General features: G+C 48.9%; 1 protein-coding gene and 1 pseudogene across 5 annotated transcripts; one reads left to right on the top strand and one right to left on the bottom strand.

The window, feature by feature from the left end:
- Gm32514 (predicted gene, 32514) lies at positions 427-3,742 on the top strand (annotated as a pseudogene).
- C1qtnf4 (C1q and tumor necrosis factor related protein 4) lies at positions 3,840-11,578 on the bottom strand. 5 transcript variants are annotated; one of them, XM_030251995.1, is made up of 4 exons: positions 8,363-11,578; positions 6,353-6,417; positions 5,651-5,756; positions 3,841-4,986 (listed from the first exon to the last, which is right to left on the bottom strand). In XM_030251995.1, exon 4 carries the CDS (start codon positions 4,979-4,981, stop codon positions 4,001-4,003), a length of 981 nt encoding a protein of 326 aa, XP_030107855.1. In that variant the 5' UTR covers positions 4,982-4,986; positions 5,651-5,756; positions 6,353-6,417; positions 8,363-11,578; the 3' UTR covers positions 3,841-4,000. The 5 variants fall into 5 exon arrangements, with proteins under 5 accessions (NP_080437.2, XP_030107855.1, XP_006500143.1 ...); XM_006500080.4 differs by lacking the exon at positions 5,651-5,756; XM_006500079.2 differs by lacking the exon at positions 6,353-6,417.
- Between the last annotated feature and the right edge of the window lie 14,248 nt (positions 11,579-25,826).

The raw sequence follows: 25,826 nt of genomic DNA, 5'->3' as shown, positions 1-25,826 counted from the left end.
TGACCTCGATCTCAGAAATTTGCCTGCCTCTGCCTCCCAAGTGCTGGGATTAAAGGCGTGCTGCTTTTGTGTATTTTTAGAACATTTATTTAGTGGGGATGGCAGCACATGTGGAGGTCAGAGGATTATATTCAGGCATGCTTCTCTCCTACCATTTGAGTTCTAGGAATCCAACTCAGGTCATCGGGCTTGGCAGCTGGTGCTCCTATCTGCTAGGCCACTCCCCTCCTTACAGTCACTCGTGCTGATAACGATACTGACTCAGGAGAGGGCAGGTGCAGGACTGGTACTGGTGGTGGTGGTGGTGGTCCCTGCCAAAGCAGTCTATTTAATGGGACTATATGTCACAGTTACATTGTGATCTGTGGGCCTGAATATGTTTCACGACGGCTCTGGATCTGTAATTCAGTTTTCATAGTCCTTAAGAATAGCTATGGCATAGTCTCTAGTGATCACTGGAGGGCCTTGAAACTGAAGAAAGCCCTTATCTCAGCAGACTGTGTGGAGGCAGCTGATAGATCCAGGGGCCTGAGTGGAGCCAGGAAGACCCCAATTTATTGTCCTCCCACCTAAACATCCATAGGGTTCTATAAGCCAAGTGTAAGAGCCACTTACTCTTAGGTTAAAGGAATCTTCCCGGTTTCTGGTCTAAAGCTAAGAGGTTGTTAGCAAGTACATTGATCAGAGCTGTGGAAAGAAAAAAACCACTCGGGAGCTACAGGTCCATGTCCGCCTTCTAGACAGTGCTCCCTTCTCCAGTGGCCCCGTCTGTTTCCTCTGTGACGTGCATCCCATGGGCACCCCTGGTCCTACCACTCTGCAGCTGGAGAACTGTACTGCAGCTGATGCTTTTGGCAGCAGAGGGGCCCTGGAGGCTGGGTGTCAGGTTGACTAAGTGGCTGACTGGCTCTGTAGTAAGATGTTTTAGTGTGAGAACAGTTAAGATAGCATTGCTGCCCGAGATGTATATCCCTTGGAAGGGTCAAGCTGGAGCTGTTTTCTTATTAAACATTGGGTAAGAACAAACGTGCTGTTACTGCCGAAACTGAAGAGTCCCCAACTTTTGGGGGTGAAAATAGCCCCTAAAAGGTGAATGAGGCCATAGCCAGCTCCTCTCTCATCAGCACTGAAGACTGACACATAAAGTAATGCAGAGTAGCCTGCAGTAGGAAAGTTGGTGCTGTGGCAGGCAGATGAAGGAGCAGAGAGCTGGAAGGTGGGATGGGGGCGGGGGGCTAGTCAGAGAACATGGCTGGGACACTGCAGTTGCTTTGTTCTTTCTTTTTTTCTTTTTTCTTTTTTCTTTTTTTTTTTTTTTTTTTTGGAGACAGGGTTTCTCTGTGTAGCCCTGGCTGTCCTGGAACTCACTCTGTAGACCAGGCTGGCCTTGAACTCAGAAATCCACCTGCCTCTGCCTCCCGAGTGCTGGGATCGAAGGCGTGTGCCACCACGCCCAGTGTGACACTGCAGTTTATGCTGGTCTAGTGGTAGCCATTGGTCTCCTTCCTTGGGTGACTTCTGGCTAGGATGATGAAGGTCCAGGGGCTTCATGGTGGGTGGCTAGAAGCCAAGAAAAGGCTGATTGATGGCTGAAGGCAGGTACAGTTGGCTCTTTGAGCCTCACATGCAGAGGAGGGACTGTGTGGGCCTGGTGGGTGCCAAACTGCAATGTGATGGTGTGGGAAGCCTGTGGGGGTTAGTGTCGGTGCTTGCTATTGCCCTGGAACTCTACTGGGGCAGTGTGCAAGTTACAGAAGTCATGTTAGGCATTTGCCAAGAGGGGACTTGGGCTTGGTACTCACTGGGCTAAGAGCCATGCCTGAAGGGTGACTATCAACATGCATGTATATGCATTTGGTATCCATGTACTTTTCTGCTAACGGTGTCTGCTGGACAGCAGAAGGGCATTTCTGGGAGGCCAGGTGCTCCGTGTGGAGGATAGCAGGGATCTGGTTCCTCTCTACTGCCCTAGAGCAGTCCATGGACAGCACCATTGAAGGAGGTGGCCTGCAGACGCCAAGGACCTGGACATGATGCTGCAGGTCATTTTTCCTAGCATGAACCACAGGGTTGAAGGGTCCAGGCATCCCAAGTTTAGGGTTTGGAAGGGGGCTAAGAAGGGTGGACCTGTTCAGGGTGGGGAATAGACAACATGTGTCCCACTACCACCTTATATCCTCCCCAACTCCATGCCCACTCTCTTCCCATACCTGGTCCCTAAGGACAGCCCACCCTTAGAATAGCTCCCCTTGCATCTGCTCTAGTCTGGGCTGGAACTGGACCATCGACTCAGGCTCTTCCTGCAGTACCACATGCCCAGGGATTTGGAGTGTGCTCAGCAATGGCTGTGGCAACTCCACAGTCTTCAGAAAGGGCTTCTCCTTAGCCCTTGGGCTTTCAAGCATCTGTTCCTTATAGGCCTTGCCCTGTGTCTACTGACTCCATAGGGTTAGTGAGACTGAGGAAAGGGGTCACTGGACCTAGGTCTTTGACCTCCTGGCACAGGAAACACTCTGGGGCCTATGCAAGGATTTCTGTCCCCAGGGGCCACCCTTCTCTGGTATCCTGGGCCTCCATCCTTGACCTAGCCCCTGACCCTTCTCTTTCACTTGATGGTTTCTATTCTCTTCTCCCTTTCCCCATCCTGGGCAAGTTCTCTATCGAGCCCCTGGTTCTAACTCTTCAGATCTCTGGGCCTGCCTTGGCCCCTGCCCGCCCCCCCCCCCCATGTTTATTCCTATCTGATCTTGTTTCCTACACCTAGCTAAGGCCTGGGGCTAGGCACAGTGCAGTGGTTACATGCATGTGTGTCCAGAGACCAGGGATGAAAAGTCTGTCCAATACATGCTGAAAAGCCGGGCAGTGGTGGCATACGCCTTTAATCCCAGCACTTGGGAGGCAGAGGCAGGCGGATTTCTGAGTTCGAGGCCAGCCTGGTCTACAGGACTATACAGAGAAACCCTGTCTCAAGAAAAACACACACACACACAAAAACAAAAACAAACAAACAAAAAAACCCCAACAACAACAACAAACAAAAACAAAAAACCATGCTGAAAGAAAAGCTGTCCCCAGAGTAAATTTGTGTCAGGTCCACTAATTCCTGTCTTGGCAGTGCTATGAAATACAGGAACCCTGTATGCTTGTCACCCAGTCTTAATATTCTCATGAGACTGCTAAGTCCCCTTGTAGACTGGGAATAAAGATTGGATTTCAATGGCAGGAGGAGTAAAGGGGAAAGGTGGAGAAACATTACCTGTTTGTGGAGAGGAAGGAAAAAACAACCCTCACATGTACATCTCAGAGTTAGGAATAAAGTTGGGAGAAGAGTCTCCCAGAGAGATTGGCTCAGACAGTATAGGATATGTGTTGGCCTGATTCTGTGTCGCTCTGTTTTGGCCTCCCACAGTCCCTCTCATTTTTTGTGTCTAGGGGCCACTTACTCTAACTCGTGTTCTCAGCAGATCTCCTCATTCTGGGAGGGCAGGAGGCAGGACAACTAGTATCCGCCCCTCAGTCCTATGCCCTACTGAAAGAAGGGACATGCTGTTGTGTTCCTAGGGGGTTACAACAGTAAGATGATGTCCCCTCTCACAGAAAGGCATAATCTGGGCCCAAAGAAGAATGTCGTTGTTCACTGAAGAAAAGTCAAAAAGAGGGATGCACTGGACAGACATAAAGAAACCTATTTGAATTTAGAAGACTATGCTTCAGATTCCTACCTTCTCACTCTCGAAAGGCCTGACCCCCATCTAGGTCTTATGGGCAGTCCTAGTCAGTGCAGTGCGGTCCTGTCCAGTACCGGGGAGGGGAGGACAGGAAAAGGCATCACAGTCATGACACAGGGCAGGACCATAAGGCTGACAGGCAGCCCCACTTTATTGGCAGAGTCCAGGCGTGCTGAGCAGGCAGTCATGCTCGGACCGGTGGGGCGTTCGGGCCGCGGTCCCGGCTCGGCATGCATGCCCCACGGCTCTCCCGGGCTCCTCCAAGCAGAGGCTCAGAGCTCTGGGGGCTTGAGGGCCGGCGGGCCGGCGGCGGCGAGGTCAGGGTACACCAGGAAGCCTGAGAAAGTGATGTACTTGCCGTGGTTGCTGTAGGCGCCATAGCCATCGTGATCGTGGCTAAGTAGCCAGACGGCGTCGCCGCGCCGCAGCGGCAGCATCACGCTCTGACTCTGCATCTCACGGCGCCTCGAAGCGCCGTCGTCGTAAATCATGGCCTGCACCTCGTCGCGGTTCTTCATCAGCTTCACCGACAGCGTCTTGCGCGGCAGCTTGCCCAGCGTGAAGGAGAAGAAATAGGCTCCCGGCAGGCGGCAGCGGAACACGCCGGCCGCCGCGTCGAAGTCGCCACCTATGTTTACCAGCTCGGTGTCGAAGGCCAACGGCCGGTGGCGCGGGCCGGGGGCGGCGTCCGAGCCCACCAGGCTGCGCGTGCGCGCCGCGGAGAAGGCCGAGCGCGGCTCCGGGGCCGCGGGGCCGCGCGCAGGCGCGTCGGCGTCGGCGTCCGCGTACACCAGGTAGCCGCTGAAGGTGGCGCCCGGCGCGCCGAGCGCGTACTGCGGAGCGCCGTGCAGCCGCAGCCACACCGTGTCGCCGTAGTCGAGCTGCAGCATGGCGCTCTGGCTGGCCGCGCGCCGCGCGCCTGGCCGTCGCTGCTCGTCGAAAGCCAGCGCCTGCACCTCGTCGCGGTTGCGCACCAGCATCACCGACAGGCTCTTGTGCGGGGCCTTGCCGGCCGTGAAGGAGAAGAAGTAGGCGCCCGGCACGCGACAGCGGAACCGCCCGGTGGCTGCGTCGAAGTCACCCCCGATGTTCACGTACACCTTGTCGAAGGTCACCGCCATCTCCGACGTGCCCTCCAGCGGGGTGGTGCGAGCCGCCGAGAAGGCTGACCGCAGCTCCGAGGAGCCAGGGCCAGCCGGGCCCAGTGCCCAGCAGGCCGCCGGGCCTAGGAAGCCCAGCAAGAGCAGCAGCATGGCACCTAGGAGGGGAGAGAAGACCCGGGCAGGGGAGAGGGTTGGACAGTAGCTGCCTTACCTGTCATCTCTTCCTAGCCTTACTCTTGACCCATGCCTTGCTCTCTGTTTTCCTTCCGGCTTAGACTAGCTTAGTACTTCACACTTAGAGTGTCTCATTGTCACCGGGAGGGCTTATCACAGCACCCAGATTCGCCCTCCACTCTCGAATTTGTTCTGAGTCTGGGATGGGGCTGGAGAATTTGGATTCTTAGTGGTCTGATTAACTGGTTCAGAGGGTTTTTGTTTGGTTGGTTTTTTTGGTTTTGTTTTGTTTTGTTTTAAAGAACTGGATTAGCCCAGTAATTCTCCAAACTTGTGTCTTTAAGTATGAGAGAATCCTTTTGCAAATAAGACCTGACGCATGTGCCACAGATATGTTGAAATGTCTTGGTTAGGGCTGGAGAGATGGCTCAGCGGGTAAGAGCACTGACTGCCCTTCCAAAGGCCCTGAGTTCAAATCCCAGCAACCACATGGTGGCTCACAACCATCCATATTGATATCTGACTTCCTCTTCTGGGGCTATTGGAAGACAGCTACAGTGTAATTACATATAACAAATAAATAAATCTTAAAAAAAAAAAAAAGGAGGAGGAGGAGAAGAAGAAGCTGGGTGTGGTGGCACACACCTTTAATCCCAGCACTTGGAAGGCAGAGGCAGGCAGATTTTTGAGTTTGAGGCCAGCCTGGTCTACAAAGTGAGTTCCAGGACAGCCAAGGATATACAGAGGAACCCTGTCTCGAAAAAAGAAAGAAAGAAAAGAAAGAAATGTCCTGGTTAATGAGGCCAACAGCCCTGTCCTCTCTCCTCAGCCCTCTTCCCTCTCTGGGTGTTGAGGAGATCTCAGTTTCTAACAGCCAGCACTCCCTCTGCACTTTCCTGGGGCTTTTCTCTGCTCCTTGGCCTGCCCTTCACAGAAGACACTGGCTCTTATGTCCATTTCCACCATGACAGTGTTTTTAGTCTTATCTGGGGATGAACGGAGGAGATAGCTGCTCTCTAACCACTTTCCTGACCTCTGCTCCACTGAAGGGTCCACCAGGATCTCTGGACTCCCCTGGGGTCCTTCCTGAACCGCAGAGGTCCAGCCAAGCTTTAAGTTAGTGCTTTCCCTGTGAAACAGAATGAGGTAAGGAGGGGCTGGAGAGATGGCTTAGCAGTTAAAGAGTTTAGCTGCCATCCAGAGGACCCAAGTTTGATTTCCCAGCACCACAGGGAAGTACGCAGCCATCTATAACTCTAGATCCGATACCCTCTTCTGGTCTCCATTGGCAGCAGGCACACATGTGGTTCACAAATATACATACAAGCAAAACACCCATATACATACATTTCTTTTAATTATTCAGGGGGATAACTCCCTTTGTCTCTTTGTGCTTGGAGGCTGGCTGGCTCCTGTGGGAAGGAGAGAGTCATGGCTATTGAGGCTTGGGAGGACAAAATAAAATTCTGGTAGTGCTCTGGCAGGATGGTGAGGTCATCAGCTTCATTTGGGAGTGGCAGACACTTAGACCTAGATATGGGACTTGGAATGAACTGCAGGCACTCGGACACTGAGTCGTGCCCCGGTCACCTTAGGCAATTTTTTTTTTGTTTTGTTTAACTCTCTGAGTAAGGCTTCATCCGTGTAAATGGCACAATGGAGGGCCACACAAACTGGTGCTAAGCATACGCCACCCAGACAGCAATTGTGAGCATGGTCTGTACTGGGACATGGTACTGGGACAGACCTAGAGGCGACTGTTCTTTACCCCTGGGGAAAGCGATATGGTCAGGTTCTTGACATGACAAGGTTAGAGCCTCAGTAAATGGAGAGCTTGGGGAAGCATTATCCAGTCCCTGGGAGTCACTAATGCTGGGATTCTGTCATGCTTTAACGTGGACTCCAAGGTGGAGGCAGGCAGGCAGGAAGCTAGAGACAGACAACTCGGGGCAAGAGCTTTTCTGGGAAGTACCCTGAAAGTGTGTGTAGCCTTGAGTCTCTTGCAGATTCCGGGGGTTGAGGGGCTGCTGAGAGCGGCCAGGTCCAGCTGTGCAGCTGTGGCGCACTCCTGGATGTTCGCCTGCAGTCCACTGCCCAGCTGTCAGAATAAACTGCACTGCCATATAATTCTCACAAGAAAGACCTCAAGTCCAGCTGAACGCTGACTCCTTCCATACTTTTCTGACTCTCTGTCCTATGGGTTATGGGGTGAGGGTAGGGAGGAGGGAAAGGGTCCATCCATAGTAGTGAGAACTACACCTGAGAAGTGTCCGGTCCACTCTGTTTCTTCATACAAAGCTCTTTTGGACATATAGATAAGCCCTCTTCCATTTTATGGATGAGAAATCTGGTGCCTAAACGAGGGGTACACGTTTTGGCTCAAGGTCATCCACTGAACTCTTAGCCTTAAACAGAGGGTTTGTTCTTTTTTTCCATTTCAAATCAGTGCGCTTCTCTACCAGCTCTCCCTCTTACACAAAGGTCAATGTGTTTCCCGCCTCAGTGACCCCTTTTGCAAAACCAGAAGAGACAAGGGAGCGAAGGAGGAAGCAAACAAAGGCAAGCACAGCCTCTGTCATTTGTTTGCTGAGAGGTGGGAGCTCTCCCTCTGCCCGGCAGCTTTCCTGGCAGGTCTTCGCTCGAAGCTCCTGCCCACCTTATCCTTTGCCACCTCCCCTCTAAGTCAGATGAACCCACCAGTGCCAAAGGTTCTTGTGTGTCCAATACCCTTCCTACCTTCCGTACTCCACTGCACATGCCCCTGAACCCTGGATCCTTTCCTCTAACAATCCCATTCCCCAGCAGGTCAGAGGAGGATGGTAAGGCGTCAGGTGGGTCTCAGAGCTCCAGGAAAGGAAATGGCTGCACAAAGCTCTGTCCAGGTGAAGCTCAAAAATAGTCATCTTCAAAGAGGAAAACTGGGACAGAGCTGGATAGACCCAGAGCCATAGAACCAATGGAGAAGGTGCAGCGATGTCAGACTAAGGGCATCTCCAAGCCCCTAGCGCCTTGTTCCCATATCCCAGTTAACACTGCTTTCAAACCGTGCCAGAACCCCCCTGTATCTTCCTTGAAAGTCCGCATCCTTCCAAGAATGTGAGCCCCACTTTTACAGAAGCAGTCAATAAGTCCCTTCTCGTGGGGAAAAATGCCCCATTAAGGGGTCCCCGCAAGCCCCTTTTCCATTATCCCTGCCCTCCACCCCTCCCTCTGAAGTAAAAGCCCCTGAGCCTCTTTCATGAAAAAGCGCCCAGGTCCTCCTTTCCAGGAAAAGGGACCGGGTCCCTCGTGCCTCCCGCCGCCCCCGCTCGCATAGAAGAGAAGCCTGCGCCCCCGCCTCCTCCGGGCTGCCCTCACCTGGCTGGTGGCGGGCGGGTCGGCTTCGGTCCCAGCCGGCTATCCTGCTCGGTGAGGACGCCGGGCTACACACTGGTCGCCCGCGCTGCGGCTTGACCGGGCCTCCAGGGGTGGCGGGGGTTTAGCCGGCGACGAGTGGGGACCCCGGCAAGGGAGGCGTGAGCAAGTGGGAAGGACAGCAGAAGCTGAAGCGGAGAAACGCAAGGGCGGGGAGCAGGGGAGGCGGAGGGGAGAGCGGAGGACGAGGGAGGGGCGCCGAGCAGTTGGGCCTGGGGCACCGCACCGAGCCTGCGCTGAGCATGGGACCCTTCCTCATTCCTGGATCCTGAGCGTTACCCACCGGGTGCCGCGCTCAGGCGTCATTGATCCAAGTTAGCAGGTGGGGAAACCGAGGCCGCTAGAGAGGCCACCCTAGGGTGGCCCAAGGCATCCTACAGACCAGCTTTCTGGTTTGTGTGGGGAGAGAGGACTCGGGCAAGGCATGGACTGTGCTGCAAGCAAGGACAGTAGGAGGTGAGATTTTGTATGGGACAGATGTCCACGCTGAGTGGCCTTGGGGGGAAGGTCTGAGGGAAGAGAATGATAAATGGGTCAATGTCCTTAGTAAAGTAAGAGGTGAAAATGCCCCACTTTTCCTTCCTCACTTCTGAGTCTGCAAATGCCCCTCCCCCTGCACCTCGTGCGTGTGCTAGCAAGGCTGGAGGAAGGACAAAGCTGCAGACATCAGCACATCAGCTTGAGACCCTCTGAGAAGAACAAAGAAGGTGCAGGATCCTTGGGACGTACTGAATTTTTCTTTTCCGGAAAAGGTTGAGAAGGGCAATAGGAGGTCCCCGTGTGGGGCATGGACTTTCTGGGGAGCTATGCCCACACTCGTAGGAGTCCAACAACACCTCAGGGGCTGAGATCAGCATCTCCTCCACGCCCCACGCCCCCCCTCACCCTCACAGGCTCGCAGAAGCCCTGGCCCTCAGGAGCTTTCCTTCTGGAATTCTCCACATACCTGGCCCCAGTTACTGGAGTATAAATTACCCATGGAGAAGTGATGAGCTTGGGCAGTTCCTCCACGCTGTTGGGTACAAGGAGGCACAAGGCAAAGTGCCTGCCTAGCCCTTGCCAGATCACAAATGTCTCCTTCTCCTTGAAAGCTGGGGAGGGGGGCACTCCAATGGGCAGGGCACTGAGGGTGGGATGAGTCCCACAGGGAAAGGCCAGGAGCCATCCTGTGACACCTGTGGTCCTCCTTAGGCACTGGACCTCTTATTCAGGGCAGGAAGGTGTGGGAGGGAGAGAGGCAGGACATTTGAATCCCAACTGGGGCTGGAAGACATTTGACACTTAATATGGAAGAACTCTCAACAAAGGAATCAGGGTGGGCTGGTAATGGGTAGATAACATGGCAGCCAGCAGGGCCTTGGGAAGGGAGAGGCCAGGGAAGGCATGATGGGGTGCTGGTGGGTGTGGGGGTAGTTAGGAGTGGAAGAGCCACAGATATACCAGATAGGAAGTTAGGAATCATCAGGGCTCAGAGAAAAGGGCCCAGGCTAAGTTGTAGTCTTTGCTTACTCCTACCTGGTTCAAACTGCAAGTGCTGGCAGTGCTGTGCCCTCTCACCCAGGATGCCTCCCTAGCCTGGATGTTACCTGCACACATTTTGGCCCCAACTCCCATTTGCATCTCTCTCCTGGAGCATTCTTGGCTGTGCAGTTAAATAAGGCCAGAGTAATGGAAAGCTAGAACCCTCTAGCAACCCTCAACTAATGAAGGGTAGGGGCTGGGAGTGAATACTGCAGCTTCCTGGTTCCTCAGGAGGAACTTCCTATACCCAGTTCCAAGATGTGTTCTAGGAGAATTAAGAAACCCTTTTAGAGGCTGGAGAGATAGTTCAGGGATCAGGAGTACTGGCTGCCCTTTCAAAGGACCCGAGTTCAATTCCCAGCACCCACATGGCAGGTCACATCTGTCTATAACTCTAGTTTCAGTGGAACTGACACCCTCACACATACTACAAGCAGGTAGAACACCAATGAACATAAAATAAAACAATAATTAAAAGAAAGAAACACCTTTAGTGACAACTTAGTAACATCTGCATGCTTTAGTTTCCTTCTTTCCTTTCAGGACCCACCTGTTTCCTGGAATTACCTCCTAAATAACTATTCAAACCTAAATTCATTCACTCATTCTCTCTGTCTCTGTGTGTGTGTGTAAATTTCTAAAGATTCTATTGTGTCATGTGATGTTTTTCTGGAGCAATGATTGAGAGAACACTGATGTTTGGAAAGAGTATACGTATAACCCGACAGACAGTAGACGAGGCTCTGGCATTGGTTCGCCTTGCTTTCTTTGCTGATCTTCATTTGTTGTGACTTCTCAGAGAGTAATGCACTAAAGAACTTCTGGTGGTGATCTAGCTGCTTGTTGCCACTTCATGGGACTCGTGCCCAACGGCAGAGCCTTGACGTTTCTTCTGGATTGAGCCACTGCTGATTCGTGGTTGGTGTGTTGCTAGTGTACTGGCTTGCTGACAATGAAGATTGGAATCTCTCCCAAAGAACTATTGTTAAACAAGTCCCTAACCCCCGTTTCCTATTTACCTTTCTTTCCCCTTCCTCTGGTAGGTTGTGGGCTAAAAGGGAGGTTGAAGTGTTATTAGTCTCTGTATGTATACATACATACATAGGCTGGATTCACTGCTTCATATCATACATGCATGAAGGTACCCACAGAGGTCAGAAGAGGGTATCTGATTCTCTGGAGCTGAAATTACAATTACAGGAGCTGCCTCAAGTGGGTGCTGGGAACTGAACTCTGCACGTGTGGGTTTTGTTTGTTTGTTTTTAATATTTATTTATTTATTATATGTAAGTACACTGCAGCTGTCTTCAGACACTCCGGAAGAGGGCATCAGATCTTGTTATGAATGGTTGTGAGCCAACATGTGGTTGCCGGGATTTGAACTCAGGACCTTTGGAAGAGCAGTCGGTGCTCTTACTCGCTGAGCCATCTCTCCAGCCCTGCACGTGTGTTTTTAACCTCAGGATCACCTCTCAAGCCTCGGAGCCCAAATTCTTGGCACAGGGTCAGCCCTCAGGTGAGCCAAGACTGGGTCCTTAGCATCTGTCTGGGATTGGGCTAGGTGCTTTTCATAGCCATTATCTCATTTACTTTTCTTTTTCTTTATTACATATTTTCTTCAATTACATTTCCACTGCTATCCCAAAAGTCGCCCCCCCCCACTCCCCTACCCACCCATTCCCATTTTTTGGCCCTGGCATTCCCCTGTACTGGGGCATATAATGTTTGCCTGACCAATGGGCCTCTCTTTCCAGTGATGGCCGACTAGGCCATCTTTTGATACATATGCAGCTAGAGTCAAGAGCTCCGGGGTACTGGTTAGTTCATAATGTTGTTCCTCCGATAGGGTTGCAGATCTCTTTAGCTCCTTGGATACTTTCTCTAGCTCCTCCATTGGGGGCCCTGTGATCCATCCAATAGTTGACTGTGAGCATCCACTTCTGTGTTTGCTAGGCCCCGTCATTTACTTTTCTGACCACCCTCAAAAGTAGATAGCACTAAACTAATTGTACAAATGAGGCATAAAGAATTTAATGCAGGTTGGGGATTTAGCTCAGTGGTAGAACGCTTGCCTAGCAAGTGCAAGGCCCTGGGTTCGGTCCTCAGTTCTGGAAAAAAAAATGTTTAATGCATAGGCTGCGGCCCCAGAATCCATTGCTTCACACAGGGCTGAGCCCTCCTTTGCTCTGGTCTTCTCTGGACATTATTTGTTATTTGGGGTAGGGTGGGGTGGGGTTGGTGTGAGCGGGAGGATGCTGTCCTGCCTGGGGCAAGCAGTGAATCCAGCCTCTCTTGCAGCTAAAACAGTGAAAGGGAGGATGCTAGTTACTCTGTGTTTTAGCTAATTTTATGTCAACTTGACACAAGCTGTTGAGAGTCGTTGGAGAGGAGGGAACCTCAGTTGAGAAAATGTTCCCACAAGATCTGGCTGCCAGCAAGCTTGTAGGGCACTTTCTTAATTAGTGATTGATGTGGGAGAAAACAGCCTATTTTGGGTAGGGCTGATGGTCCTGGGTTCTGTAAGAAAGCAGGCTGAGCAAGCCATCAGGAGCAAGCCAGTAAGCAGCATCCTCCATAGCCTGTACATCAGCTCCTGCCTCCAGGTTCTTTCCTTGTTTACGTTCCTGTCCTGACTTCCTTCCGTGATGAACAGTGATATGGAAGTGTAGGCAAAATGAACCCTCTTCTCTCCAGCTCGTCATGGTGTTTCATCACAGCAATATAACCCTCAGTAAGACGCTTCCTTTCTCACTTACCTTTTTAATATGGAACCTCTTGTATCCCAGGCTAGCCTTGAACTCTCCATATAGTTGAAGATAACCCTGGAGTCCTGACTGTCCTGCCATTAGTCCCCAAATGCTGAGATTGGAGGTGTGAATCCATGCCAGCACCTAGAGAGTGCTTTTATCTACTTGTTTGCTTAATCCTTCATTTTGTGTGTGTGCTCAAGTGCGTTTGTGTGTATGAGCACATGCATGTGTGTGTCATGGTGCAAATTTGGAGGTCAGAGGGCAACTTGAGGAAGCTGGTTCTCGCCTTCCCTTTGTGGGTTCTAGGTATGAAACCTGGGTGGCAACTGGAAGGGCGGCTAGTCCCTCAGTGCTCTGTGTGAGTCAGTGCTCTGAGGGGACTAACTGAAGGCCAGGCCCTCTCCTTCTGCTCTCCTCCATGTCTTTCCATCTTGGAATGTGCACTTGAAGGACAGTTGCCACTCTGACAGTGAAATGCTGGGAGGGAGAGCTTCTTCTACCCAGGAAGATGCTTGGATGAATGAGCCTTAGACCTTGTCTCACGAAGACAGCCCTTGTCAGGCAGTGGTGGACACACATTTAGTCCCAGCATTTGGGAGGCAGAGGCAGTTGGATCTCTGTGAGTTTGAACTCAGACTTTTCTACAAAGGGAGTTCCAGGACAGCCAGGACTGTTTTAATAGAGAAACTCCATCTTGAGAGAGAGGGGGGAGGGAGGGAGGGAGGGAAGGAGGGAGGGAGAGGGAGAGAGAGAGAGAGAGAGAGAGAGAGAGAGAGAGAGAGAGAGAGAGAGAGAGAGACATGAGAACCCTTTAACCCTTTAATGGGACAGTAGGGTATGGACAAGAATTGCTCAATGCAGAGTCAGGACAGAGTCACAAAGTGCTGTGGGACCTCATAGAGGGAAGATTTTCAGCTAAGGTGAGGGATTGGAGGTGTCATGCAGGAAGCTATGTCTACGTGATGATAAGGATGACAAGGGCTCTGACTTGGTGAGTGGGGTGTAGATGGGGGAGTCAGGGGTGGGACCCAATTAAAGGTAAGAATCTGATATGAGCAAGGGTGTGGGGGAGGCACAGAGAGCAGTTGGGGAAGGGAGCTGCACGTGCCAAATGCAAAGAAACAAAAGAAAAGAGAGAGAAGGGACAGAGAGAAGGAAGCCTATGGAGGAAAGAATGGCTGCCTCTGGATGTTATTGGACTATGAAAGAAGAAGGGGACAAAATGGGGGAGATCAGAAGAGAGACTCCATGGTTGCCAGAGGACACAGTACACAAGCTCACAATTTAATTAGCTCTTTGGCTTGCCAAAGGATTACAGGAGAATTAGCGGAGCTCAGGAGTCTAGGGACCTTGCTGGGAGTTGAGGGGGAAGTTAATGAGAAAGAAGACAACACGCCCCAGGGAGAAATGAAAGAGGAGGGAATATCAGTCAAGCAGAGATGCCAGCAGGAGAAACAGATGTCAGGATGCAGAGCCTCTGTCTCTCTAGCCGACTGCAGACCTCCAGGGGAGCAAACAGGTAGGGCTCCCGAGTCAGGCTCCTGTCCTGCGGCCCATATAGGTGCCTATCCTTATGGGTACCTGGTAAGTGATTTGAAGCAGGAAAACCTGGGAGTGGCTATGAAGCTCAAGTCCCCAAGTTTACCTTGGCCCTTTTCCTAGAAGGACCCAAAGGTTCTAATACCAGCTAGATGGCAGAATTAAAGCCCTGGACCTCATCTTCATGTAAGCAGGAAGGTGACCTGCTTTTAACTGGACGTGGCAAACTTTATTTTCCAAAGACTGCTGGGTCTCTCCTCCTCCCTGCTTGCTCCTATGACATTGCCATGCCAATAAAAAGGGGTTAAAGTCAGTAATAAAAGGAGGGCTGCACCTGCCTGGATCTTTCTCTTTTGAAACTGCCCCCCTTGGAGTGCAACCACCCATCCTAAGAAAGCCAAAGACTTTCTTTGGAAGGTCCCTGGTTGGTTTACAGACAATTTTGTTAGGCTCCTCTCAACAGCAACCTAGCAACAATAGCACTGCCACTAGATAAGGCCTGACAGCATATAAGAGGATAAGAGGACTGCTTGCTACTCCAGTATCCTGTTGCACCCCCATCTCTCCTCCCTCCTCTCTCTCCCCTCCCTTCCTTCCTCCCCCCTCTTCCATCCTCCTCCTCTTCCTCCTCCTCCTCCTTCCTCTCTTTCTCTCTCTTTCTGTACCCCACTTTTCTGCCTCTTCCCCCTTTCCAGGGCTCTGCTCCTCTCCCTCCCCCCACATCAGGTCTGTTGCATGGCGTGATTCCTCCGGGACACTTGGCATGGGCCTGCCAGGTCCCCCCCACCTCCCGTCACTGCAACATTATATTTCCCAGCAGCCCCTGTGCAGATGTTGTGGCCTACAGACCTAGTTATCACCAACTATATAGTTGTATATGGTCCAATGCAAAATGAAAATATGACATTCCTGTTTAAAAATTAACTTTAGATGGAAGCCATCAGAGGGGAACCAGTACAGAGGGGATTGTCAGGTTCAGAGAAACTCCTGTGCCTGAATTCTGGCAGTTAGACAAAAGCCAGCCTCCCTCAGAAACTTGGAAAGCTACTGCCCACTTTCCAAACGGAGTCCTTCTCTTTGTTTCTAGCAAAGGGGACTTATGGCGCTTCTATTCACACACACACACACACACACACACACACACACACACACACACACGACTTTTTTTGTCTTTGATACTGTTAGTAGTTTAGAGAATGGGTAGAGTTAGTAGTTTAGAGAATGGGTAGTTAGTAGTTTAGAGAATGGGTAGTTAGAATTAGTAGTTTAGAGGTGGGTAGCTATAGTTAGTAGCTTAGAGACTGGGGCAGTAGTCCAGGTGAGGTGTTGGCCCTTCTGTTCAGTGTGGGGACTCTCAGTCCTCCAGCTGTTAGAGTACAGCAGTTTCCATGTGAGGTCTGCACACCTCTGCGGATCTGAGATGAAATCTGTTCTCATCACAACACGAAATGCCCTCCCCCTTTCTTTCTCTCAATTTTCTTTGTAGCCCTGGCTGTCCTGGGATTCTCTCTGTAGACCAAGCTGGCCTTGATATCACAGAGATACACCTGCCTCTGCCTCCCAAGGGCTGGGACTAAAGGCGTGAGTCACTACTGCCTGGTTATATTTATTTATTTTACTCAAGATAAAACCCAGGATCTCACGAATGCTAGGCAAAGTGCTTTTATTTTTTTTTTTTTAATAAGGTACATTGTACAACCGTTCAAGTTGTTTTGCCAGTCTAGATTGACCTTGCTCTAGTATGAGTGAAGAAGCCTTCAGGATGAACCCAGGTCCAGCCTGGAGCATCCTTTGTTGACAGGGACACTGCATTTTGATTTTGACAGGTAAGGGAGGAGTGCAGGGTTGAATTGTTTTTTTGTGCTAACTGAGGCAAGTGGCTGCCAGGAAAAGCTTGAGCTTAAGTGCAGTCCTCAGTCCAGCCTGGAAGCCTCTGGAAGAGGAGGAGAGGAGCAAAGAGAGGCACAGAAGGGCAGGTAACTGGGGAGCCAGGGTTTCCAGGCTGCCCTTGAACTCAACCTAGCTATCCGTATTCCTATATCAGCTTCTTAAGTGCTGAGATTATAGGTGTGTGCTACCACACCCCACTCAGTCCACTCTTAAAAGAACAGTCACAAAGAAACACCACAGATGAAGTGCACTGTGAAGAGTGGGCAAACAAGTTCAGGAAGTGGAGGGACTCAAGGAAGCTTAGTGAAAGAGGTGACATCTAAATACAGGATCAGCAGGGAACTCTCTCAGAGAAAAAAATAAAATCATAGTGATGCCCCCCGCCCCGGAAAGATCCCTCAGTGGTTAGAGTGCTCACTGCTTACAGAGGACAGCAGGCTGGGCAGAAAATAGAGTGCCACCTGCAGCCTCAATTGAAAAAGGAAACATGGTGGCAAGCTGTAGCTAGCATCCAAATGCTCTGATTTGAAGCAGCTCCAAGGCTAATGGTGTACTCTCACTGTGTACTTGGTTCTCCCCCTCCCCCCCCCCCCCCCCGCCCCACACACTTAAATGGAGCTGGGCTTAGTGGCTCCAGCCTGTAGCATCAGTACTTGGGCGGTAGAAGCAGAAAGATCAGGAATTGAAGGCTAGCTTTTGGTACATGTTAAGTTGGAAGCCAACCTGAGCTACATGAACACTGACTTAAACTCCTCCCCTCAAAATACACCTATGCCACACTGGCTTGTGACAAGCATTCACAGACACACTTGGTTCTAAACCATGCATGTTATATGTTCTCAGTATACGCTGGCTGTCAGCAATGTAAGGTCTGTCTGAAAAATGAATAGGGCTGGGAATGTAGCTCAGTGAAAGAGTGTGTGTTTCGTATGTGTGAGGCTGTGGATTTGATCTCTACCACTGTAGAAAAAGGAAAAAACAATCAAATAATAATGTTGGTGGGCCAGGCTGGAGATGTAGCTTAGTTGGTAGATGCTTCTCTAGCCCTCAAGCACTGGGTTTGATCTCCAGCACTGCAAAGCCAGGTATGCTATGCTGTTAATCCTGGCACTTGGGAGTAGAGTCAGGAGGACTAAAGTTCAAGGTCTTCTAGCTAGTCAGAGCTCTATTAGACCCCGTGTCCATGTGTGCTAGTGTGCCTGTGTGTGTGCACCAGTGCATATATGTATCTGTGTGTGCTCATGTGTTTGTCTCATATGTGCATGCATGCATGCATGCGTGCGTGCGTGTGTGTGTGTGTGCATGTGTGAGTGTGTGTGTGCATGTGTGAGCATGTGTGAAGTATGAAATTTAAGGGCTCGGCAGTAATTTATAGTGCTTCCCTCTGCTAAGCCTGCCTGTGTCTCTGCATTCTAATTTCCATCTTTTTCTTTTGGATCCTGGCCTCTGTGCAGTGACAATTTTGGCATTTTGGTTTCTTTTAAAAAGACAGAGACATTATAAGAATATGTTTTCATTTTAATCGCAGGTGTGGGATATGGGGCTGCTTCAGAATATCCACAGGAGCTGACTATGATTTGCCTCGTGCAACTGTGTGACATTTGTAATCTGGGGACTCTTTAGAGGGTATATAAATGCTAGGGCCCTGACAGGTGGGGTGGGTTGTTGGTTGTTGATTGGTTGCTGTTGGTCAAGGTTTGTTAAGAAGAAGAAAAGAGATAAAGAATGAAAAGGAGAAGGCGGAGGCAGAGAAGGAGGAGGAGGAAGAGGAGGAGGAGAAGGAGATGGAGAAGGAGAAAGAAGGAGGAAGAGGAGGAGGAGGAGGAAGAAATTAGATACCCTGACGATGAAGATCAAACTTGCCCCAAGGAACTTGACACCCAAATGAACAGAAAGTAGTCTAATGCTATGTTACTCCCTGTCCCCTCTCTCCTTTGTTCTCTACTGTCTAGTGTTAGGGGGGTTGAAAGGGTGGAAGAACAAGGGGTAGAGAAGGGGAGAAGAAAAAAGAACCCATAAAGAGGTCAAAACCCAGCTATACCTGTGCGTGGTTTGGTACTCAGGACTGTCTTTAACTCTGAAGCTCTCTGTCCACTTTCACTCAGCCGCTTGTCCACCTCCATTGCTGAACCTGTATGTTAGACCTTAACATGAAAAGACCTGGCTTTTTATCTTCTCTCCACCTCTTTCCCGCCAACAGTTCTGGCATTTCTGGCTTGTTTGCTGTGTTGCTTTTCTCTTAAACTCTATAACATTGTCCTAAACTTGAAGTCAAATGCTCTTACCAACTACGTCACCTCCTCAGTCCTATCCTTAAACTCCAAAACCAAACAACCAAATAAACAAAAACACACCAAAATTTCAGAGATGTTGACAAGAATGGGGTAAAGCTGACTGTAATGTGCTTAAGCGCCATCTAGATTTCATTCTGGAGCCCGAAGCTTTCAGTCTAATCAGAATAACTTCCTTCATGGCAAGTATTTATAATGCCTCATACCCAATACAAAGTGACATCTGTAGAGAACAGAATCTACTGACACATAATTTTTTAAAAAATCAACATAGGGCTGATGAGATGGCTCAGCAGGTAGAAGCACTTTTTGTCTTTGTTTGATCCTCAGAATCCATAGTGGAAGGAGAAAACAGAACTCACAAGGTGACCTTTGTCTCCACATGCACACTGTGGCATGTGTGTGACCCCCTGCAATAAACACATACATGTAAAAGAAGGAATATAAAGGCAGGCCCTGACAGGGCACAATGCCAACACCTGCCAGCCTTCATGAACACTGCATGCTGGGTGATATCTGGATGGTTCAGCACGTGTGGGAAGCAAGAGATCATGCTGCAAACAGGAAGCCTGGAAAGCAATTCTGGACGCAAGCTCACTCATAACCACTTGCTCTCTCAGTACTTTAAAATCTCTCTCAGGAAACTACTTTCTCTAAGTTTTTATATTTACCCAAACTCTCTACAGTGAATGGGTATTTACTGCTTTCACTTCAAAATTACGAGCTGGGTGGCATTTACTGCTCTTGCAGAGAGGTCCTAGGTTCAGTTGCTCACTGCTGTCTGTGACTCCAGTTCCAAGGGGTCCACTGACACACTCTTCTGACTTCCACAGGCACTGCATGCACGCTGTTTGCACAGGCAAAATACTGACACATGAAATACAAATACATACATACATACATACATACATACATACATACATACATTCATACATAAATGGAACTGGACATGATGGCTCACACTTGTAATTCCAGCATTTAAGAGGCCAAGACAGAAGAATCCTGAGTTCAAGGCCATCATGGGCTGTGTAATGAGACTCTGTCAACAAACAAAATAAAATAAATTAAGTTACTTTTCTTTTCTTTCTTTTTCTTTTCTTTCTTTCTTTTTTGTTTTTTGTTTTGTTTTGTTTGTTTGCCTTTTAGCTTTGGTTTTTTTCAAGACAGAATTTCTCTATGTAGTCCTGGCTGTTCTGGAACTTTCTCTGTAGACTAGGCTGGCCATGAACTCAAGAGACTCAACTTCTGCCTCCCAGGTGCTAGGATTAAAGGTGTGCCCACACTGACCAGTTTACATCAAGTTATTTTTCAAAACAAAAAGTATTTTTTTAGAGTAGAACTAGAGAGATGGCTCAGAGATGAGGAACACTGGTTGCTTCTGCAGAGGACTTGAGTTTGGTTTCCAACCCAACATGGCAGCTCATACCCTCTGTACTTCCACTTTCAGGGGATCAAACTCCCTTATCAGGTCTCTTGGTCAGTTGCATGCAAGTTGTACACAGACACACATGTAGGCAAAACACCCATACACATATAAAACAAATGAAATTTAACTTGTTTCCTAATATTTTTTTTCAGAGTGAGAAAAGACCTTTAAGTATGATGAAAATCCCAACATTATTTCAAGAACTGATGGGTACATTTTACTGTTGTTTAAAAGAGGAGGATTGGGTGCAGTGGCACTGCCTGTAGCTCTAGTACTTGGCAGGCACATGCCTTGGCAGCTACATGCCTGTAGCTCTAGTACTTGGCAGGCACAGGTAGAAAGATCATGAGCTCAGGTCTAGTCTGGTGTACATGGCAAGCTCCAGGCCTGAGATAGGAAATAAGACCATCTTCAAAATAAACAAGCATGGTCCCCAAAACACACGCACACACACACACACACACACACAAAACAAACAAACAAACAAACAAACAAACAAAAAAAAAAAAAAACAAGGGCTGCTGAGAAGGCTCAGTGGTTAAGAGCACTGGTTGCTCTTTCAGAGGCCCCTGGTTTAATTCTCAGCACACACAGTGTTGTTCACAACCTGCTGTAGCTCCAGTACCAAGGGACCTAATGTTCTCTTATGGCCTGTAGGAATACAAGACACTCAGGTTGTGAGTGGACACACATGCAAGCAAAATACCTATACACATACAAAAAATTTAACAGGTGTAGTAGGTAAAGGTCTTTGCTGCCAAACCTGACAGTCTGAGTTTGACCCCCAGGACCTGATGGAAGGAGGGAACTGACTCCTGCAGGTTTTTCTTCATCCTCACACTTGGGCTGTGGCAGAAATACAGTTACAGAAGGAGTGAATAGAGGAATGTAATTTTACAAATAGAAATGCAGGTCTTTCCATTCCTTTCTTAGTCACTGTTCTGTTGCTGTGAAGAAACACCATGACCAAAGCAACTCTTAGGAAAGAACATTTAATTGAAGATTTGCTTACACTTTTAGAAGGGAAGTCCACCATCATCACGGGGAGGGCGTGGTGGCCTCATGCACAACACTGGGACAGAAGCTGAGAACTGCATCCAGATCCGAAGGTCCAAAGGCAGAGACGTAGACAGAGAGAGAGAGACAGAGAGACAGAGAGACAGAGAGAGACAGAGACAGAGAGAGAGAGATTGAGAGAGAGACAGAGAGACAGAGAGGAGACACAGAGAGACACAGAGACAGAGACACAGAGAGAGACAGAGAGACACACATGGAAAGACAGAGACAGACAGAGACAGACAGAGACTCTGGGTTTGGTATAGGCTTTTGAAATGTCAAAGTACACTCCCAGGGATGCCCCCCCAAAACAAAACAAAACAAAACAAAAAAAAAACAAAACAAAAAACCACAACAAACCTTACCTGGGTGGTGGTAGCATACACCTTTAATCTGAGCACACAGGAGACAGAGACAGGGGAGTGTGAGGCCAGCCTATTTTACAGAGTGAGTTCTAGAACATCGAAGACTACAAAGAGAAACATTGCCTTGAAAAACAAAAAACTGGAGAGATGGCTCATCAGTTAAGAGCACTGGCTGCTCTTCCAGGAGTCCTGAGTTTAATTCCCAGCAACCACATGGTGGCTCACAACCATCTGTATTGGGATCTGATGCCGTCATCTGGTGTGTCTGAAGACACTGACAGTGTACTCATATACATAAAATAACTAAATAAATCTTAAAAAAAAAAAGAAAGAAAAATCAAACAAGCAAAAGCCCACCCCCAGTGACATACTTCCTACAACAAAGCCACATCTCTTAATCCTTCCAATCCTTTCAAATAGTGCTACCCCTGGGGACTAATCATTCAAATATGTGAGCCTATGGGGCTCATTCTTATTCAGACCACAATAACCTTCGTTCTTAACGTTCTACTGGGTTAAGTGATTTTAAAAGCTTGACTCTGACACCCAAATATGAGATTTCTCTCCCAGAGTGGTATTGCGTGTAAATACGATAGAGGCAGCACCACTGATGACCTACTAATCTCTCCAAACAGAGGTTTCTCCCCGGATAAGCACAGGTGGGTTAACCTACCGGGGTGAAGGGCAGAAGGGGTTAAATAGGCAAAGGCCACAGACTGGGTCATCTCTGAGCTCCTTGCTCTCCCAGGAATGAGCCAGGTGTGGGGGGTGTCTAGCTAGAAACAGGGAACTATTTAAGGATAGCATTTACCATTGGTATTATCATTTTCATCATCTTTATTCTTTGTGAAAACACCAAATCATTTCTTTAGGTTTCCAAACTCAGAACCTAGCTAGTGTCATATATAATACTACAATAAATTTGGGGGTGGGAGGACACAGTAAAGACATACCCACCAGGTGTTTTCAGAGTCAGCTTTACATATTTCTCTAATGTTTGGGCTTTCTCTGCCACACCACTGTGACCCTTTCCTGGGACTTATCTCAAGGGCTCCTCAGCACCCTGGTTTTGCAGCTCATTTGGAATGACTAGGTACCTTAGCTTTCTCTCATTATTTCTTCCTGTGCAGGGTTTCATTGCCTTCTCTAAACCATGCCTTTCCTCTGCTTGGCTTAGCAATGTTTCCCCAGGGACAATGAGGAACAGCTAGGCTGAGTACCCGGCCTTCCCTGACAACTGCCAGTTTATTCCCAAGAGGAGCCCAGTCCTCGGCTCACTCGCCTGACACTGAAAATAAGTCAGGGATATGTTTGTCCTTTTGAGAGCCCTGATTTCCAAGGACTCACCTTTCCTTCCAGCTCTTATGCCTTTTAAATAGTGTTAGTTACACCCTCTGTGATGCTAGGCTGGCGTCTTTGGTTCTGTCCTCCTTTCTCCCACTGAGAGACTTTCTGCAAATGGCATGTCCTCATTTCTTCTTTAGACCTTCCTATACTATTTGTACCACATTGCCATCTAGTTTCTAAATTCGAGATAACTTTTCTCTGACTTCCTTAACTCATTTAAGCATCGATTCAGTCTCTCCCCACCATGCCCTTTCCTCTTAAGTTAGCTCCCCCTCTTTCTGATTTTTGAGACAAAGTCTCACACCATAGCCTAGGCTGGCCTCAATCTTAAGGCAATAGTTCTGCCTCTGCCTGCCAAGTGCTGAAATTATAGGTGCCAAGTCTGGCTGTGGTTCCTGGCTTACTGACTGACAGCACCAGGTGTCCCTTTTCATGATCAGAAGGAAGTTTAGGAGAGAAGCTTCAGGCAGCCAGAGGGGGGCTGCAGCGATTGCCATTGGTTCCCCTAATTTGTCTCTGGATCATGGGAATCGCATATCAAATATCCAGTATAGCAGATATTTACATTACTATTCACATCAGTAGCACAATTACAGTTATGAAGCAGCAATGAAAATAATTTTATGATTGGGGGTCACCACACATGAGGAACTGTATTAAAGGGTCACAGCATCAGGAAGGTTGAGAACCACTGGTTTAGCTGGGGGAGATTATAGTGGCTGCAGCACTAGCTGTGTCTCCAGTCCACTGCTATATAGCCACTGGAATGTGGCTAGGTGGTCCAAGATATCCTTCCAAAGGGATTTGGCTTCCATGTCTCACTCTGTGTCTGGTTCCTCCCACATTATCATCAGTTACACCCAGATGTGAATTCTACCTCTCTGGTGCTTACTAACAAATTTACATCGTTTTTTGTAATTGTTTTCTCATTTGGAAACTGGGGATATTACCTGGATTGTGGGGCCACTGCTAACACATGTGTGTACCTGGACTCCACTTAGCTCAGGGGTTCTCATGGGTCTTACATTCTTGGTGAACTGTCCCCACCCTTAGCTTTATTCTGTAGCTGAATTTTTATTGTTTTGTTTTGTTTTTTCCTTTGTGGCTCTGACCAAGGGGAGGACAGAAATGTAGATGATTTGGGGAAAGTTAGGCAATGAGGGGGTGGACAGGAATTTCAAAGAGGCGAGGAGGAATTAGGCTGTTTAAAACATCTGTGACTGCAGAACTCTACACCCACTTTCCATTTATAAATAGCCCTGTCTCTCAGCCCAGCTCCTCCTGCACAAAGGCTGCATGGAAGATAACACAGATAGCAGCTGCTGGCGGACAAACATAGAGCAGAGGCTGCGGACCTGTGCCTGTGGGGCTTGGGCTCAGGCTGCAGGATGAAAAGAAGGCAGGGAGAAGTCTTGAGAGCTGTGGGTCAGAAAAAGATACCACCCATGGCCCTTAGGGTAGATAAAACTGCAAGAGACTCCTGTGCCCTAGCCACAACAGAGCTAGCCTGAGGCTTATCTACCTTCTGTCCTCCCTCGGTGGACAGAAAAGATAGGAGACACACCTCTGAGGCAGCACTCCTGAGAACCTAGGGTGATTTTTCTGAAGAGAGGCAGGGCAGAGAGGACTCCAGGGTTTCTGCCTTAGGAAACAGGGTGTTGATAACATGTCTTAGAAACTTGGAGAGCAGAAATACTGCTACAGGCTTGGGAACAGAGGCTACTATGTAACTCAGTGTGGGATTCTGTGAGACACTCAGGCAGGTCTGTGCGGAGACAGCTGGACACATATCCAACAAGTGTCTGCTGAATAGTAGAATGTGCTGGTCTCTGCTCCAGGTGTTCCTTCAATGGCCTTGAAGAAAGGGTAGGACAGCCAGAGAAGCAGTCCCGCTGCTCTTCAACTCCTTTATGAATTTTATTGACTTTGCTGTTATCTGTAAAATATCCCCTATCCTAGCAGTAATAGCTACAACGCACCAAATGCTAACTGGACCCATATACTTGATTTAATACTCCAGTAAGCATTATTTCTTATTTTAGAGATGAGAAGGTTGAATTCAAGAGGATTAAAGCTTTAACTTATAGTTCAATTGTAGAATGTTTGCCTTGTATGCACAAACCCTGGATTCAGTTAACAGCTCCATAAAATCAAAACCAAGAGCCGGGTGTGGTGGCGCACGCCTTTAATCCCAGCACTCAGAAGGCAGAGGCAGGCGGATTTCTGAGTTCAAGGCCAGCCTGGTCTACAAATTGAGTTCCAGGACAGCCAGGGCTATACAGAGAAACCCTGTCTCAAAAAACTCCCCCCCAAAAAACAAACAACCCCCCCAAAACAAAACCAAACCCCAAACCAACCGAGCAAGAACCACAAGTAACTGATCTAAAACCCCACAGCTGGTGACAGAGCTAGAGACTGCTCCCATTCCACCATCCTGTCTCTGGTTTTAAAAAACAACTCGGTCAGAGAGATGGCTCAGTGGGTACAGGCACTTGCTGCCAAGCCTGGTGACTGGAGTTGAATCTCTGACATGTTCTTAAAGGAGAGAACTGACTCCTACAGGTCATCCTCTGGCTTCTATATGTATTCACAGCCTTAGCAGACCGTCTCCCCATTTCCAGCTGCATGAACACACAACTTAAATACTGAAGAAACCAATGTCACGCCTTCATTAAATGTTTAATGACTGCCCGGCTAGATATGAACTATCCATCCCTCTTGTGACTCCATGATGCTTGTACCACTCCGCCAGCAGTAAGCAGTGTTTCAGAGCTCAGGGAGAGCACATTTTACATATGGTTTCAACTAATCTAACATTCCTTCATTGTGCATGTACGGCGTATGGAGCACACGCCATGCCACACGTGGTCCCAAGACTGAACTCATGCTTGACATCAGATGTCTTTACCTGATGAGCCATCTTTATTCCCTACTAGACTTTTCATGATCTTATCATTTGTGCATCTCTCAGTGGACAGGAAACACCATGGAAGACAAGAATATTTACCACAGGACTTCTGTCCTCTGCTGTGCAGAGGGGTAGGCTGGTATTGAATTCCAGGGGCAAGTGAGCAGGACAATGCATGGCTGCTCCCATTCTCACCCCTCTCCTTTGTTTTTAGCCAAAAGACATTCTCATCAGTCCTTCTGCCACCAGGAAGGCAGGGTCCCAGACTGGATAGAGAATGTGCAATGCTGGGTCTTGTCCTTACCTAACCTTTG

The sequence above is a fragment of the Mus musculus genome, chromosome 2 (genome assembly GCF_000001635.26).
Source record: "Mus musculus strain C57BL/6J chromosome 2, GRCm38.p6 C57BL/6J".
Classification (NCBI taxonomy): Eukaryota; Metazoa; Chordata; class Mammalia; order Rodentia; family Muridae; genus Mus; species Mus musculus.
The sequence above is the reverse complement of the archived record's forward strand: the minus strand, read 5'-3'. Positions and strand labels throughout refer to the sequence as shown.

Bases quoted from the DNA above. Each gene is read 5' to 3' on its own strand.
- C1qtnf4 (XM_030251995.1), bottom strand. From the start codon at position 4,981: ATGCTGCTGCTCTTGCTGGGCTTCCTAGGCCCGGCGGCCTGCTGGGCA.